Below are 19610 nucleotides of genomic sequence, written 5' to 3'. Positions count from 1 at the left end.
GATTGAATTTTCAATTTAGGGCATTAAAAATGATAACACGGATTTATATTTTTTGAACTGAATCTTAATTTTTGTACTCTACAATTTTTCAAAGTTAAAAATTCTAAATTTTGCAGTTTAAATGCATTTAATTTTAAATTGTTGAATTTAAAAGTGTTAGTTCGAATTTTTTTATTTAATTGAATGTTAAAAATGTTTGCGAACCGGCGATAAAACCGGAAAATGACCTGGAATTTTTACTTCGATTATAAATGGCTACCCTGTACTTTATTAAAAAGTCTTTTTTTTATTGAAGAATCAGAATTTTATGTCAAAATCCAACGATTTCGTTGAAAATTAACTTTTTTTGTCGAGATTTCGCCTTTTTGCCTTGAAAAATCAGAAAAGGGCTGGAAAAGAAAATTCATATTTTTGGGTTGCAAAGTAGACAGTTTTGAAAAAATTTACTTTTCTAAATTGAAAATGATTTGGTTGAAAATTCGTTTTTGAAAAATTAAATTGTGTTTTATTTGAATTAAACATTTTTTTGTTTAAATATAAATCATTATATTTTTCATTGTCAATTTCATCTTTTCAGGTCGAAAATTCAAGTCCTTGGTTGAAAGTTAATCTACTTTATTCAAAATTCATTTTTTTGTTTCGCTAGTCAACTTTTTTGTAGAAAATTCGCCTCGAAAATTATTAAATTTGGTTGAAAATTCATTTTTTTTAAATTTTATATTTTGAGTTGCAAATTCGACTGCTTTGTCAAAAATTCTCTTTTTAAAATTAACATTTATTGTTTTAAAATGAAAATTTAACTATTTCATTTTCGTGTACAAAGTTAGCATTTTTAGACTAAAAATTCAACCATCTGGTTGAATAATAAACTATTTATTAAGAATAAATTTTGTTTTGAATATTCACAATGTTAGCTGAAAATTTAGCTGTTTGGTTGATAAATATTTTTTTCCTTAAAAATTTAACAGTTTTGTAGAAAATTCACCTGTTTGCATCGAAAACTATTTTTTTTAATTCGTCTTTCTTTTTCTTTTTTGGGTTAATAGATCATTTTTTAAACTGGAAATTTAACCCTTTTATTAAAAATTAACTTTTCTGTTGACACTTCATAGTTTCAGCTTGAAAATGCAACTGTTTTATGTAGTAAATTTGTCTCATTTTCTTGGAAACCCAACAATTTGGTTGAAACAATTAATCTTCTTGTTTGAAAATTCAACTATTTAGCAAAGATTTCATGTATTTTGTTGAAAATTTTGTTTTTGGACTAAAAATTTTTTTACCTAAAATTTAACTATTTTATTGAAAATTAACTTTTTTCTTGAAACTTCATATTTGCGGGTAGAAAATTCAACAGTTTTGTAGCAGATTTGTTTATTTTTATTAAAAATTCAACTTCTACTATTCATCATTTTTAGTAGATAATTAATCTTCTAGATAAAAATAAAAATATTTAGCAATAAATGTACGTGTTTTGTGAAAAATTCGTTTTTTTTTACAAAAAAAAAATCTTCTTTGAAAATTTTACATTTTCTAAGTCTTTTTTTCTCTTGTTGTCTGTAAAAGCTTTCTTTGTTGATTTTAAATATTTTGTTGAAAATTCTTTTTTTTTATTCAATTTAAATGTCTTGACTAAGAATTAAAATATTTCCTTGGATAAAATGTCAAATATTACATGTTTTATTGTGAATTAATCTTTTTTTTTGAGAGAGAGAGAATTCGCAACAACTTCTTTGAAAATCGAACTATTCTTTCAATTCAAATAAAAAAGTAAGATTCAGAAATCGTCTTATTTTATTTTTTAATTGCCCCTAAATAAATTCACAAAAAAATGTAGTCGGCAAAAATTACGTTAGAACGATTATGAACCCTAAAAAAAATTGTTGCGTGGTTTAAAATTAAGAAAAATTAAAAAAACAGTGTCTCTGAATCCGCCTTTGCTTGTATAAATCAAATTCCTCCTAATATAAAGAGGCGTTTTAAAATAATTTAGGTGTCTACGATCTGCTGGTTCTCCCTCCCAGTTTTGCCTATGGTGGAATGGAAAATCCTTGTTTAACTTTTGTGACGCCAGCTTTACTCGCTGGTGATCGTTCATTAGCCAGTGTAATTGCTCATGAAATTTCGCACAGCTGGACTGGAAATTTGGTGACGAACGCGAACTTTGAACACTTTTGGTTAAACGAAGGATTCACTATGTTCATAGAATTCAAAATAGATGGAAGGATGTTTGGTGAAAAAGTTAGACAATTTAGTGCCTTGATGGGGCTCTCAGAACTCAAAGATGCTGTAAGTCTAATTTAGATTTTTTTTTCACTCTACGAATCTTTGTTGGGAAATCGGGAAATGATAGGAAATTTCAGTGACAAAAATTTGTGGTTGGGGATTTCAGTAAAGACTTTAAATTCTGACTCTGGGATAGACAATTTTCAGAAAGATTTATAATTTTAATTTGGGACAGGAATTTTAGTATTGAATTATTTTTTTGACTTTGGTACAGACCATTTTTTCAAAGAATTTTAATTCTGATTTAGAAAAGGGGAATTTAATAAAAATTCCTGTTCCAAGTCAAAATTCATTGCAATCGAAAATAGCCTCTTCCAACTTTTGGAAAAATCAAGCTACTATAATTCTGAATTATAATAGAAAATTTACTTCTAATTTAAGTAAAATTGCGGTTTTTATTATTTTAAAAATTTTGGTTAATTTGGAAAAGTGATTTCTACTTTATCTACAGTCGCAGGCTTTATTATTATTATTTTTTATTTATATGTTTTTTATTAGGTCACGGATTTATCCATTTACTCATTATTTATCCTAACTTAAACAGGGAATTTTAGAAAATAATTATCGTTTTTATTTTAGGACAGTGAGTTTCCATAAAGAAATATAAATTCACTCGGAACAGGGAATTTTTGACATTGAACGGGAATTAAAAAATATATCTAATTTGGATTTAGAATAAAGGAATTTAAAAAATCCCTGTTCCAAGTCAGAATTCATCACAATTAACAATTTCCCTCTTCCAAATTAAGAAAAAAAGTACTTCAAGTAGTTTTTAGAATTTTCCTGAATTATAATGGAAATTTGTTTACATTCTTCGTTGCGAATTTAACTTTTTCTAGTTGAAAATGTTATTACTTTCTTGAGAATAATTTTTTTAACTGAAAATTTAACTATTCTAGTAGAAAATTTAACTACTTTGCTGAAAATAAGTTTTAAAAAATTAAGAATTAAATTTTCAACGATAAATTCAACTATTCTATTTTTAGTTGAAAATTGATCTTTTTTATGAAATCTCAACTATTTGGTTGAAAATTATTTTATTTTTTTTTTATTCTAAATTCAAACTAGTTGTTTGAACATTTATTTACTTTCTACAAAATTTATCTTTTCGGTAGGTAAGATATTCCAGTATAATGTTCCTATTTCAGTTGAAGATTCACCATTTTAGTTAAAAATTCATTAGTTTTTTTGAAAATTAATTTATTCAACTACAGATTTAACTAATACATTTTTAGTTGAAAATGGATTTTTTCTAGTTAAAAATTCAAAAATTTGGCTGAAAATTTGTCTTTTTTCTTCGAAAATTCAAATGCTTCGTTGAAAGTTCACGTATTTTGTCAAAAAATCAATTTTTTTGTTAGAAAATAATCCTCTTTAAAAGTTAATCTCCTTGTTCGAAAATTCTTTTTTTCGGTTAAAAATTCAAGTATTCCAGTTGAACATTTATCATTTTAGTTGAAAAATTATCTTTTAGGTTGGAAACAAAATTACTTGATTGAAAGTTAAACTCCTTTATTAAAAACTAATTTTTTTCGTTGAAAGATTCATCATCTTGATTAAAAATGCATTTCTTTGTTGTATATATGAGCTATTTAATTAAAAAATTTTTTCTTTGACGGAAAGGATTTTTTTAGCCAAAAATGTAACTGTTTTGTTAAAAATTTATTTCTTTTTTGGTTGAAAATTATATTATTTTTAACTGGAAATTTAACTATTATTTCAATTAAATATTCCATAATTTGCGTTAAAAATTCACCTCTTTAGTTGAACATTTACTTTTTGACTAAAGATCTAATTGTTCAATTTTTTGTTGTAAATTTATATTTTTAAATTGAAAATGCTTTTTTTTTAGTTGCACATTGTCTTTTGTTGAAAAATTGTATCGTTTGATCAAAAATTAATCTTTTTATTTAAAAATTAATCTAATTGTTTAAAAAATTATCTTTCTGGTTGAAAATTTAAGTAATCCAGATAAATATTCACCTTTTGGTTTAAAGTTCACTCATTCCAGTTGAAGATTCATTAATTTTATTTGAAAATTCATTTATTATTAATATTCCATTGAAAGTTTACTATTTTGTCAAAAAATTAATTTTTTTTTAGAAAATAATGTTCTTTAAAAGTTAAACTCCTTTTTTTAAAAATTCTCATTTGCAGTTAAAAATTGAAATATTCTAGTTTAATATTCATCATTCTAGTTGAAAAATATTCTTTAAGATTGGAAATAGAATTACTTGGTTGTAAGGTAAATCCCTTTTTTGAAATTAATTTTATTTCGTTGAAGATTCATCATTTTAATTAAAAATTCTTTTTCCTTTGGTATAAATATTAACGATTTAATTGAGAACTTATTTTTTTGGGATGAAAAGGATTTTTTGGCCAAAAATGTAACTGTTTCGTTGAAAATTTCTGTCTTTTTTGTTTGAAATTTTTTTTTTTACTGAAAATTTAACTGTTAATTTCTTTTGAATATTCCATAATTTTAGTAAGAAATTTACCTCTTAAATTGCACATTCATTTCTTGACTAAAAATTTTAATGTTCAATTTTTTATCGTAAATTTCTATTTTTTTACTCGAAAATGCTTTTTTTGGCTGCACATTGCTTTATTTAAAACTAAAACTTAATTATTTCAGTTTTTGTTGTCAATATATATTTTTTAGTAAAAATGATTTTTTTTGAATACTTAAAATATTTCAGTTGAAGATTTATTGTTTTAGTTGAAAACTCATCTCTTTTGGTTTAGAATTCAACTATTCCAGTTGAAGATTTACCATTTTAGTTTAAATTAATTTTTTAAATAAAAATGTATATATTCATGTCTTTTGTTGGAAAATTGTATTCTTTGTTAGAAAATTAATGTTTTCGTTTTAAAATTAATCTAATTGTTCAAAAATTCATCTTTTTCGTTGTAAATTTAAGTATTCCAGAACAATATTCATCTTTTTGGTTTAAAGTTCAATCATTCCAGTTGAAGATTCTTTAATTTTATTTAAAAATTAATTTATTTTGAAATTTTTTGCTCTTTGAAATCGTCTGCCGAATCGCCACCCTGATTTTGTAAATATATATAATTTTGATTTGGAACAGAGAATTTTTAAATGAGTTTTTGAAATTTCAACTGCTTAGTTGAATGTTAAACAACTTTTTTAACCATTCTTTTTTTGATTGAAGATACATAATTTTGGTTGAAAATTTATCTCTTTAATTAAAAACTTAACTATTTTATTGAGAATTGTTTTTTGACTGCGTAAAAAAATAATTTTTTAAACTGAATATCGAATTATTCCATTTTTTGTTTGTTAAAACTTCATCTTTTTTAATGCAAATTCAATTATTTGTTTGAATATTCATATATGACTTTCAAATTCGTTTTTTTGGTAAAAATTTAATCTGTTCAGTAGTAAATATAATTCTGAATTAGAACAGGGAATTTTGCTAATGAACTTAACTATAACTTGGAATAGGGAATTTTTTTAAAGAGTCATAATTTTCCATTTGGATGGGAAACAAATAAATAAAATATAAAAAAATCTCAAAATCAAAGTCAGAATTCGTTAGTATTTGAAATTTCCTTTTTCTCCATCAGAATTTATTTGAATTTAAAAATTCTGTTCTTGTCAAATAAGAATTTGCCAGAATTTGAAATATCCCTCTTTCAAATTTTAGAAAAAAGGAGCTACTATATTTCTGAATTATGTATTATAAAAAATATTGTAAATAAATATTATTTTGACTTATTATATCTGACTATAATTTAGACTTTGGGACCGGAAATTTTTCGTAAATAATAGCTATTTGGTTAGAATAGAGAATTTTTTAATGCAATGGGAATTTTGAAAAATAATTTTAATTCTAATTTAGAAAAATGGATTTACAAAAAACCATGTTCAAGTTACGAATTATAATATTTGTATCAAATTTTCTTTTCTAAATCAGAACTATAATTCTAATGGACAAAAATTGTCAGATTAAACTCAAAATTATAATTTCTTTCCAAAATTCCCTGTTCGAAATCAGAAATCTATTTAAATGTATAGAAATCTCTTGAGATCTTTAAAAATCCTTTGAAATCTTTTTAATTGACCGTGAAAAAACCGCGAAATGACCGGAAATTTAAAATCTTCGTTTTCTCTTTTCTAGCTTAAATCCATGAGTCCTGAATTCACAAAGTTGGTCGTAAATTTGGATGGAGTGGATCCAGACGACGCATTTTCCAGAGTTCCGTACATGAAGGGCCACACTTTCCTTTATTACCTGGAAGAACTTCTTGGTGGTCCTAAAGAATTTGAACCTTTTTTGAGAAGTTACTTTGAGACGTTTAAGTACAAGAGTATTGTAACATCAGACTGGAAGGATTACTTGTATAAATACTTCTCGAACAAGACCCAGGTATTTTTTTTATAAAAAAAATTATAAAAACAGGGTGTCTACTCACCTGGAAAACCTGGCATTTTTTTAATGTCAGGGATTCTTCTTGAGAATATGCTTAAATTTTTTTAATTTATAATATAAAATTAAATAAGAATTTTTCTTCTTTTGTTAAAGTAGTCTTATATTACTGGATTTAACTATTCTGTTAAATAATTAACTATTTTGGTAGAAATTAATTAATTTGGTTTAAAGTCAAAATTTTTCTCGAAAAATGATATTTTCTGGTCGAGAATTTAACTGTTTTGAAGAAAATTCGTCTTTTTGATTCGAAAATGTAACAATTTAATTGGAAACTAACTGTTTTGGTTGAAGATTCATAATTTGAGTAGATAAAAATTAATTTATTTCATTAAAAATGGAACTTATAACTATTACATTGTTATTTTATTATTACATTATATTTTTTCAGGTGGAAAAATTATATTATTAAATGAAAATGTAAATTTTTGCTTGAAAGTGTGTGTAGTTTGATAAAAAAATTTTATTTTGCTTAAAAATTCAACAGTTTTATTGAAATTTCTTTTATCTTTAGACGGAAAAATCTTTTTCAGTAGAAAATTCGTATTTTTTGGATGAATTTAACTGCTTAAACGTTTTTTGAATTAAAATCTTGTTTCTTTGAAATATCAACTTATACATTTGTTGTTGCTAATTTATCTTTTTTGTTTGGAAATTTAACTACTCTGTTGAAAATTTGTCTTTTTGGGTTGAAATTTTAACTATTTTCGTAGAAATTCATTTATTTGGTTGGAACTCAAATTTTTTTTTGAAAAAGGATATTTTCTGTTTGAGAATTTAACTGTATAGAAGAAAATTCGTTTTTTTACTTCGAAAATACAAGAATTTGGTTAGAAATCCAACTGTTTTGGTATGAAATTCAACTGTTTTGTGAAAAAATCATCATTTTAACTTGAAAATTCAATAATTTGATTAAAATTTTTTCTCCTTCATGACGAAAATATCTTTCTCGGTAGAAAATTTACCGTTTTTCTTGAAATTTGTATTTAATTTAAAAAATCCTCTATTTTAGTAGAAATTTAATCTTTTTTTATTTAAAAATGCAAACGGGTTTGTCAGAAATTATCTGTTCTTGTTGAGGATTAAATTATTTTGTGAAAAACTCACCTTTTTTTATTAAAGATTCATAATTTTTGTTTTTGTTAAAAATTCAACTGTTTGATTGAAATTTCTTCTCTTTTTAGCTGAAAAATCTTTTTTAGTTGAAAATTGGTAATTTTAGGGTAAAATTTAACTGTTTTTTTTTAGGATCTTTTTTTTATTGAAATATCAACTTATGAATTTGTTGTTGAGAATTAATCTTTTTGCCTTAAATTTCAACTACTTGGTTGGAAGTTGAACTAGTTTGTAAAAAATTAATTGATCTTTTTGGGTTAAAAATTTAACTATTTTTGTAGAAATTTATTTATTTGGTTGAAATTTTAATTTTTTGTTGAAAATTGATATTTTCTGGTCGAAAATTGAACTGTTTCTGAAGAAAAGTCAACTTTTTTATTCGAAACTACAAAATTGTGATTGAAAACAAAGTGTTGTGGTATCAAATTCAACTTTTTTAGTAAGAAATTCAACTGTTTGGTTGAAAATAAAATTTTTTGTTAATAACTCAAACTGTTTGGTTGAAAATTCAACTGTTTTGTTAAAAATTAATTTTTTTAGCTTGGAAATTCAACAATTCGATTTACATTTTCTCTCTTTCTTGGCAGAAAAGAAACTTTTTTTTAAATTCATATATAATTTTAAAATTCCTCTGTTTTAGTAGAAATTTAATATTTTATAGTTAAAAACGCAACGGTTTTGATCAGAATTATCTGTTTTTATGAAAATTCGTATCTTTTTATATGAAAAATATTTTTTGTTGACTGAAAATTTAATTATTATATTTTTTTGGTAGAAAATTTATATTTTAAAATAAAAATAAAAATGTGTGCTTGAAAATTCGTTTATTTCATTAAAAATTTGATGGTTTCCTTAAATTTTTCCTTAAAAAGTCTTTTTTGTTTGGAATATCAACTTATACATTTATTGTTAAGAATTCATCTTTTTTAGTCGAAAATGCAGCTACTTCATTGAAGGTTGAACGACTTTGTAAAAAATTAATTTTTTTGTTTAAAATTTTATTTTAATACAAAATCTATCACTTTGGTTAAAAATTTAACTATTCTGTTGAGAATTTGTTTTTTTTTGGGTTGAAATTTTAACTATTTTCGTAGAAATTCATTTATTTGGTTGACAGTCAAATTTTTGGTTGAAAATTGATATTTTCTTATCAAGAATTTAACTGTTTTGAAGTAAATTCGTACCTTTTTAATTCGAAAATACAAGAATTTGGTTGAAAATCCAACTGTTTTTGTATGAAATTCAACTTTTTGGTTGAAAATTCTACTGTTTTGTGAAAAAAATCATCTTTTAACTTGAAAATTCAATAGTTTGATTTACATTTTTTCTCTTTTATGCCGTAAAAATATTTCTCGGTAGAAATTTATTCTATTTTAGTTAAAAATGCAAATGGTTTGGTTAAAAATTATCTGTTCTTGTTGAGGATTCAACTATTTTGTTAAAAACTCACCCTTTTTGTTTGAACATTCACAATTTTGATTGAAATGTCATCTCTTTTATTGAAAACTGAAATATTTTTATGGAAATTCTTATCTTTTAATATGGAAATGCGTATCTTGTTATATAATTTTTTTTAACTGAAAATTTAATTATTCTATTTGTTGGTAGAAAATGTATATTTTTAAATGAAAATTGAAATGTTTGCTTGGAAATTCGTGTATTTTGTTAAAAATAGCATGTTTTTCTAACAAAATTCAATAGTTGGATTGAAATTTATTCTCTCTCTTGACTAAGAAATCTTTTTGGTAAAAAATTCTTCTTTTCTGGTTGAATTTAACGGTGTTTTAACATTTTTATTTAAGACCTTTTTTGGTTGAAAATTCAACTACTTAGTTAAAAGTTAAACTACTTTGTAAAAAAATTATTTTTGTTGTTTAAATTTTCATCATTTTAATTAAAAATATATCACAATGATTGAAAATTGAACTATTTTGTTGAGAATTCGTTTTTGTTTTGATTAAAAATTAATCTTTTTAAATTTTAAATGTAAATATTCTATTTTTGGTTGAGAATTTATCTTCGTTAGATGAAAATTCATGTATTTTGTTTAAAACTTAACAATTTCTCTTGGAAATTCATTATTCTAGTTGAAAATTCAACACTTTGGTTAAAAATTTAACCATTTTGTTGAAAACTCTTTTTTGTCCTGGGTGATAAATAATTTTTTTAACAGAAAATTTAACTATTCAATTTTTGGTTGAAAATTCATTCTTTTTAGGTACAAAATTAATCTTCTCGATTGGAAATTTATTTTTTGCTTAAAAATTCAACAGTTTGGTAAGAAAATCTTTTTTGGTTGAAATATCAACTATTATATTTTTCGTTGAAAATTAATCTTTTTGGATCTAGATTCATCATTTTCATTAAAAATTCTTTTCTTTGGTTGAAAATTAATCTATTCTTTGAAATTAAGTGTTTTTTGTGAGTTGAAAATCAAGTTTTTGTACTGATAATTTGATTATTCCATTTGATACCTTATCTATTTTGTTTTAAATTCACCTTTTTTGTGTTGAAAATTAATTTTCTTAACTGAAAATTTAACTATTCAATTTTTTGTTGAAAGTTTATCTTCTCTAGTTGAAGATTTACATATTTTCTTTAAAATTACACTATTTATGTTTAAGATTCATCATATTAGTTGAAAATTTGACTGAAAGATAAAATAAACAATTTCTGTTAATTATTATTCAAATTCGTGGACATCTGGGACAAATTAAATAAATGATTAATAATTTTATTAGTATTTTTTATTTTAAACCTTTCTAAATTAAACATATTAATTAAATCAAAATTCTATTTTCAAGTGGAAAAACAGTTATTTAATTTTACATATTAATAGTACTATTTTTACATATCTATATGTTTAAAAAAACGAAGAAAAAAATTATTATTTAATAAACTCGTAAAATTTTATACATGCTCTGCGTGGATTTTTTAAAAATGATACCTGGAATTGCCAGGGAATTTTTTTCCAGCTTTTGAGTAGACATCCCAACAAAAACCGATAAACTATAATAATAAATTGAAAAATCTCGATTATTTATTAAATTTGCGTTGATTTTGCAGCTTCTGGATTCAGTAGATTGGGATACTTGGCTAAACAAACCAGGCATGCCTCCTGTTATTCCAAATTATAATACCGATTTGTTGAATGCTTGCACCAACCTAGCTGAAAAATGGGTTTCCTGGGACGAAAATACTGCCTCGACATTTGTGAAATCGGACATTACGGATCTAACACCCAGTCAAAGAATACAATTCCTAACAGTATTGTTTGAAGATGATACTGTGCTTCCAATTAAGAAGCTGCAAAAAATGCAAGAGGCTTATGACTTTGATTCTGTCCAAAATGCGGAAATCAAGTAAGTAACCGATTTAATAAAATTCGGTATGATTAAATTATCTTTTATATTAATAACAATAAAAAAAATTTTTGCTCTTAATACGGTTATTTTATTGAAATGCGAAGAGTAATTTAAATATTTTCGCCTATTATGAAAGAAATATCTCGTTTAGAAAAAATCAAGGCACTTTTTGTAGACTGTACCAAATCTTTTTTAGATTCAGGGTGGCGCATTTTTCATATTATCTCAGTTTACTCAAATTAAATCATAATTTATTACTGTATGTTTATTCATTTCCGTTATAAGAAAAACCTTTTGCAATTTTTTTCTGGCAGGGAGTTTCCGTATAGAAATATAATTTCACTTGGAACCGGGAATTTTTTTACGTGGAACGGGATTTTTTAAAGAGAATTATTATTTGAACTTATAAGAAAAGAATTTAAAAGAATCTCTATTCCAAGACAGAATTTATTTAAAGATTCAACTACTTGGTTAAAAGCTAAACTCTTTTGTTAAAAATTCATTTTTTTGTTGAAGATTCATTATTTTTATTGAAAATTCATGTCTGAAAATGTGACTACTTTGTTAAAAATCAATTTTTTTAACTCAAAATTTAATTATTCCACTTCAAAATTGTATTGTTATTCTGAAAATCCATTTTTTTTTAATTTTGTTCTTTGTTTTTTAAAAATTAGATTTTTAACATAAAATTTAACCATGCTATTTTTTGTTGAAACCCTATATTTTTTAGATGAAAAGTCAACTATATAGTTGAAAATGGATATTTTTTATTTAAAAATTAAACTAGTTGTTTGGAAATGTATGCACTTTGTGAAAAATTCGCCTTTTTTGTAGAAAGTTATTTTTTGTGGTTAAAAGTTCAACTTTTTGGTATTTAATTCCACTATTTGAGTTGAAAATTAATCGATTAAACGATTTCCAAAGGTGTCAAAATATTCTAGAATATTTGAAAAGATTTCACAAGCAAGGATTTAAGAAAAATTTCATATATGTTTCATTACAAAAATTTCCCAAAGATTTCGAACATTTTCAAAATTTTTTAAACTTTCAAAAGACTTCAAAGATTCAAAAAATGGTTTAAAAGGTAAACAAGATTTCTAACATTTCAAAAGATTTTAGACATATTAAAAATATTTTAATAATTTCAAATGAATACAAAATATTTCAAAGATTTCATAAAAATTTCATAAAGGTTTCAAAAAATTACAAGAATTCAAAAGATTTTAAAACATTTCAAAGTTTTGAAACGATTTCCCTAACAAATAATTCAATGCTTTCACCGAATTAAAAATATTTCACAAACAAAGATTTAAGAAAGATTTCTCAAATATTTTTAATGATTTGACAAAGACTTTAAAAATTTTAAACGAATTTCCCAAAGAATTCAAGCATTCAAGTTAATTTTTTTTTTAATTGTTCTTTTTGGATAAAAATTCAATTATTCCAGTTAAATATTCATCACTTTAGTTGAAATTTCATATTTTTGGTTAGAAATAAAATCACTTGGTTCAAATAAAATTTTTTTTTGTCAAAAATTTACTTCTCTGGATAAAATATGAGCAATTTTATTGAAAATTTCTTTTTTCTTTGAATGAAAAGAAATTTTTTCCCGAAAATTGAGGTATTTTGTTGAAAAGTATTATTTATTTCAACTGAAAATGTAACTATTATTCCAGTTGGATATTCCAAAATTTGGTTAAAAATTCATCTCTTTGGTTGAACATTCATTTTTTGACTAAACATGTTATTATTCAAGTTATAATTGAAAAATGATTGTTTTTTAGTTGAAAATCCATCTTTTTTGTACAATAAGATCAAGGACTTTAAAGATTCAAAAAAAGGAGTTACACTAGATTCAAAAGTTTTTACAAAAATTTGCCAAATATTTCGCACATTTCATAAATTGCAAGGATTTTAAAGATTTGAACAAGGCGTGTACATCAGATTTCGAAGATTTCACAAAGATTTCAAAATATTCAAAAGATTTCAAAGATTTTAAAGATTTTAAAAAGTGTATAGTGAAACATATGTCTAAGATTTCAAAACATTTAAAAGATTTTAAGGAATTTCCAATTTTTTAGGAGACATCAAAAGATTTGTCAAAAGCTCATAAAAAAACTCATAAGGATTTCAACAAGAGTACAATACACCAGATTTCAAAGATTTCAAAACATTTTAAACATTTTTAATAATTTGAAAATTTTGTTGGAAGATTTTAAAAGATTTAACAGAGTATAAATATTTCAATGATTTTAAACGAATACAAAAGATTTTAGAAAGATTTCAGAAATATTTCAAAGAATTCTTAAGGATTAAAAATATGTTGAGAATTTGCAAGGCTTCAACAATGATTTTAGTAAAGTACACCACATTTTAATGATTTTAAACGATTTCAATTTTTTTTTGGAGATTTAAAAAGATTTCACAAAAATTTCAAACATTCAAATGATTTCAAACGAAGCCAAAAAAGGTTTCAGAAACGTTTCACAAATATTTTAAAGAATTCATAAGTAATTCAAAAGAATACAAGAATTTCAAAGATTACAGAAAGGGTACAATTTCAAGGATTTCAAAAAATTTCAAAGATTTTAAACGATTCTAAAATTTTGGAGAAGGTTTCAAAGGATTGAGCAAATATTTTAAATACTCGAGTTATTTCAAACGATTGCAAAAGGTTTCACAAATATTTAAAAGATTTAAAGGATTCATTAATTACTTTTTCATTTTCTTATGACCTTAAATACTTGGAATAATCATTTTAATCTCTAACGTTTTTGACTCCTGATATTAGTTTCAGAATTTTTAGTTAAAATAAGTACATTGTTAAAATCTATAACAATTAAATTTTCTTATTTCAAACAGGAATCGAGATTTTAACCTTTTTACTTTATTACATAAAAAAGTAAAAATAATAAATTTTGATTCCTTTCTTCAAAATGAAGAGTTTTATATCTAAAGCAATAAAAATTTACCAGATTCTTTAAATTCCTTAAAATCTCTGATATCCTTGAATATTCTGTATTTTCTGAATTCTTTTAATTTTCAGAATTCCTGAAATTTATCAAATTCTCTGAAATTCTTTAAATTCTCTTAAATTCTCTGATTTCTTTGACTTACCAAAATGCTCTGAAATCTCTTAAGTTAACTGGATTCCCTGAAATCCTGGATTAATCTTCGTGACGGAAATTAAATTATTGTTGTTGAAATTTCAATTAATCAGTTTGAAGTTGAACTATTATGTTAAAAATTTATTTTACTGTTGGTGATGCATTATTTTAGTTGAGAGTTCATCTATTTAATTGAAAACTTAACTATTGTGTCGAAAATTTTTTTGTTGCTGTTGTGAAAAATAAAGAATTTGAATGGAAAATGTAATTAATCCATTTTTTGGTAAAAATGTATATTTTTTAGTTGAAATTTTAATTATTGGGTTGAAAATTCGTGTATGTGTTTCAAATTCACCTTTTTCGGTAGAAAATTAATCTTCTTAGTTAATAATTTATGTGTATGTTTAGATTATAGCTCTTAGTCTTTTTACTTTATTAAATAAAAAAGTAAAAATTATAAAATTTCATTCCTTTCTTTAAAATTAAGAGTTTTAAATCTAAAGCAATGGAAATTTGCTATATTCTATAAATTCCTTAAAACCTCTGAAATTCTTAAATATTCTGTATTTCCTAAATTCTTTTAATCTTTCGAAATCTCCAAAATTCTTTGAATTTTCTGATTTCCTCGAATTATCTCAGTGCTCTGAAATCTCTTAATTTCCCTGAATTCCCTGACATCCTGGACGAAATAAAGAAATTAAATATTCTGAATTTCTGGTATATTTGAAATTCTCCGAATGTCTTTAATGCCTCAAATGCTCGTAATGCTCTGAAATTCACTGAATTCCCTGAAATTCTCTGAATTCTTTGAAATCCTTGTATATTCTGGATTCTTTGATTATTCGGGATTCTCTGAATTCCTGAAAATCTTTGAAGTCCTTGACCTCCTTGAAACCCTTAAATTTCTTGAATGTCCGGAATTCCTTGAATTTTCGGAATTCGTTGAATTTCTTCACTTCTATGAAATACTTGAATATTCTAAATTCATTTAATCTCCTGAATTCCTCGAATATTTTGATCTGTCCGAATTCTTTGAATATTAGAAATTTATTTGAATGCCTAAAATCCTTTATATCTATTAATTTCCCGAAATTCTTGAATGTTATGAATTTTCTAAATTCTTCAAATATTCTGAATCCGTGAATTTTTTGAATGGCCTAAATGCTCGTAAATCTGCGAAATTCTCCGAATTCCTCAAATATCCTAAAAGTCTTGATTTCATGAATTATCTTCATTTAAAGAAAATTTCAAATCCTCTGAAATCCCTGAAATTATCTGAATTCTCTACAACCTTCGAATATCTTAAATTCCTTCAATATTCGGAATTCCCTGAATTAATTGAATTTTCTGAAATCCTTGATTATTCTGAATTCTCGGAATTTATTAAATATTATGAAATCCTAAAACTCCTTAAATACTTTAAGTCCTGAAATTATCGGATTGTCCTGAATTCCTTAAATATTCAGTAATTTTTATAAATCCCTGAATGTATTTAATTCTTTTGAATTATTTGCATTATTTTAACTTCCTTGATATTCTGGGAATTCTCACAATTTAGGGAATTCCACGAATTCAGGTAATTAAAAGAAACCAAGGAGAACTTAAATGAATTCAGATATACCTGGGAATTCTGGGGAATTAAGGAGATTTCAAGGAAGTTAAACGAATTATTCTATAGGACTTAAAAAATTTTAAAAACATTGCAAGCATTTAAAAAAAAATAAAAAAGAATAAATTAAAAAATACATTTAAAGAATGAATAATGATTTAAAGGAATTAAACCTTTAAAATTGCCATTTTTTTACTGATATAGGTCTGAAATTCAACTCAGAGTGTCCAGCAACCTTGAAAACCTGGAATTGTCCTTGAATTTTTTTCAACCTTGAAAAATGTCATAAAGATTTCAAAAGAATAAAGAATTCCAAATATTTCAAAAAGTTTCCGTACATCATATTTCAAAGATTTAAAAAAAACCGGAGATTTTAAAATATTTCAAAAGGTTTCATAACATTTTAGATTTTAAGAGATTTCACTAAGATTTTAAATAATTAAATAATTTGAACGAATAAAAAAGATTTCACAAACAAGTATTTAAGAAAAATTTCACAAATATTTCAAAAGATTTGAGAAAGATTTCAAGAAAATTTCCAAAATATTTCGAATATTTCAAAAAGATTTCAAGAATTTGAAATATCTGAAATAAGCATGTCCACCAGTTTTCAAAGATTTCAGACATAAACAAATATTTTAAAGATTAAAAAAAAAGTTATAGTAAACCATATTTCTAATATTATAAAAGATTTTACACAGATAAGAAAATATGTAATGATCACAAATAAATACAAAATATTTCAAAAGAATGCAAGTATTCCAAAGATTTCAAAAAGGGTACATCAGATTTTAAAGATTTTATTTGGCTTCAAATATTTTAACGACTTTAAACGAATACGCAAGTTTTCACAAATATTTCAAAGATGTTAAACTCTTTTAGAAAGCTTCATAAAATTTGAGAAGATTTGAAAAGATTTAAATCATTTCAAACGAGCACAAAAGATTTCACAAACAAATATTAAAGAAAGCTTTCACAAATATTTCAAATTTCAAAGAATTTCAAAAGGTTTTTAAAAATTTATAAAGGTTTCAAGGATTTTAAATATTTTATCAAAATTGAAAAAAATTCCAGAATATTTCAAAACAGTTCAAAGATTTTAAACGATTTCAAACGAATGCGAAAGATTGCATAAATATTTCAAAAGATGTCAAACTATTTCAAAAGGTTAAAAAAAAAATTTCAACGACTTCAAACGAACACTACAGATAGTGCAAAATAAAGATTAAAGAAAGCTTGCAAAAACATTTCAAAGATTTCATAAAAATTTCAAGATACCAAAATATTTCACGGAAGTTTCAAGATTTTACAAAGATTTTAAGTACTTAAAAAGATTTCAGCGAATTCGCAAAGATTTCAAAAAGATTTAAGAGATTTGAAGGATTCTAAGGACGACTCGTGTACGCTTTTCAATTTTCCAATTCCTTTTCCCCATTAATCTTTGAAAATTGAATGCCTTATACAGGATGGCCGCTTTTTAATCGACGAAATAAATTCCCGGTCATTTCCCGGTTTGAAAACATTTTTCACGATCAATGAAATTTAAAAAATGGAACACTAAAGCTAAAAAAATTTCCACTCGAAGTAATAAAAAGTGAGCTTCAAATGAAAGCACTCAATGTGGAACTGTTAAATTTGGAACTTTTAAAGTTGAAATTTAAAAGTTTTTAATTTAAAAATTTTGTATTCAAATTCTCAATAATTTACGCGTATAAAATTGAAGTTACGAACATATTTTAATATAAAAATATATAAATCCACGTTATCATTTTCAATGCTGTAAATTAAAAAATCAATCAATCAACTTTAAAATTGTCAAAATTGTATAATTTTAAGGAATTTCAAGCTGGAAACATCAAATATTGAAAAATTGAAAAAATTTTAACTGAATATTTCTTAAATTAGAAACTCAATTCTTTTCTTTTTAAATAGTTTAAACATCCTTGGAAAACTTCAAAATTTTATTTCAAAATCTTGAGAAATCTAGAAGTTATTTTAAATTTGTTTTAAATTTAAAATGATTTTAAAAATGTTTTCAGAACTTCTAAATATCTGTCAAAATGAATTGAATTTTTTCTACAATTGTCAGAAAATCCTGCAAATTTGAGAAAAATTCTTTACAATTATACATCAAAATTAAAAAAATTCTTTTACAAATTATGCATTTTTCAAATAGAACAATTAACATTGTAAAGTTCAAAGTTTAAAGGCTCCTCGAAATTTTAACGATTCCAGGTTTTCTACGTCAAAGAATTCAGTTAAAGATTCTTTACTTTTAAATCTTTGATTTCAATTTACTTATTTTAAATAAAAATTCAAATATTGCTAAATATTCAATAATTCTTTTTTTTTTTTTTAATTAAAAAATTCAAATTAAATGGGTTAAAAATGGAATATTTTAGACTAAAACAATATTTTAAATTTAATAAAATCCTGTAATTAAGAATATATTATTATGAAGTTATTTTTAAGTTGAAAATAGTTTATGAACTTTCAGTCACACGTTCACATTTGTTTAATGACTAAGACTTTCAGATTGAAACCGTTTAAGTTTTAACGCTAAAATCTGAAAATTCTTAAAATTTGAACTGGTTTAAAATCGTGCTGTCAAATTGTTTTTGTTCACTTTTTATTACTTAAAGTACAGATAAATAAAAAATATCATTTATTTATTAAATAAAAATGCATTTAAAAATTCTTTAAATTAAACATGTAAGCTTAGAAATAAAAATTTTAAATGGAAAATTTTTTAAGTAAAAAATGTTTGAATTCCGCATTGTAAGCTAATTATTTAAAAACTGTTGAAATCGAACGTGGTCAGATTTTTCGTCTACAAATTTGTAAAATTCCCGGTCATTTCCCGGTCCAGTGGCCACCCTGCTTATAAATTATTACTTTTTAAAATGAATAAACTAACATTTTAAACAACACACTCTTAAATATCTCCATTAAAATAAAAAATAAAAACATGAAAACCTCTAAATCCCTTTATCTCATTATTAATTTTTTTTAATTTAATTGTAGACATTTGAGAGAGTTGTCCCAATTTTATCGTTAGTTCTTGCTTTTTTTTTAAATATCCAAGAATTTGTATTCCTCTTTTTTCAGATTAATGTGGATTCGCCTGGCTCTGAAATCTCGATGGGAACCGAAAGTCGCAGAAGCTCTCGATTTTGTATCAAAAGTGGGTCGCATGAAATACGTCAGACCAATTTATCGGGATCTTTATGCCTGGAAAGAAATGAGGCAGAGAGCAATAGACAATTACATGAAAACTAAAGATGAGATGATGTTCGTTACAGCCGAAATGGTAAAGAAAGACTTGCATCTTGACGGTAATTAACGTGGAGCCCGGCAATTGAAAATCGAAACATTCGCGCATTTAATATTCTAGAAGAATTATTCATGCAATATTTTATTTCCTAAGAAAGATCAATAAAGTAATTTTTACATGAAATTGGATTTTATTTCAAAGAAAACACTTTTCCGTATCCTTAGGTTTTTATATACTTTTATAATGTTATATATTTTTATATAGGAATTTTTGAAAACCTGGAAATTCTAGGGAATTTTTTCACGAGCGTGCTTAATTTTTAGTTTAAATTTCAATATACAATTCAATTTCATTTTTTCTGTTCTGTTTGAAATTCATTTTTTTGACTGAAAATTTATGGATTCT

General features: G+C 23.9%; 1 protein-coding gene across 3 annotated transcripts in view; it reads left to right on the top strand.

Moving 5' to 3' along the window:
* Positions 1–19382, top strand: part of LOC117167719 (leukotriene A-4 hydrolase) — a 39655-nt gene extending 20273 nt beyond the window's left edge. For 2 of the 3 annotated variants that reach the window (XM_033352866.1, XM_033352864.1), the window contains exons 7-10: positions 1991–2286; positions 6426–6674; positions 10917–11212; positions 19040–19382. In XM_033352866.1, the coding sequence (XP_033208757.1) occupies positions 1991–2286; positions 6426–6674; positions 10917–11212; positions 19040–19274 (1076 nt within the window). In that variant the 3' untranslated portion in view covers positions 19275–19382. The remainder of the gene's footprint in view (positions 1–1990; positions 2287–6425; positions 6675–10916; positions 11213–19039) is intronic. The other variant, XM_033352865.1, reaches the window with a different exon arrangement.
* The last annotated feature ends 228 nt before the right edge of the window (positions 19383–19610 follow it).

The sequence above is a fragment of the Belonocnema kinseyi genome, chromosome 2, assembly GCF_010883055.1.
Source record: "Belonocnema kinseyi isolate 2016_QV_RU_SX_M_011 chromosome 2, B_treatae_v1, whole genome shotgun sequence".
NCBI classification, from domain to species: Eukaryota; Metazoa; Arthropoda; class Insecta; order Hymenoptera; family Cynipidae; genus Belonocnema; species Belonocnema kinseyi.
Note: the sequence above shows the minus strand (reverse complement) of the source record. Positions and strands in the feature narration are given on the sequence as shown.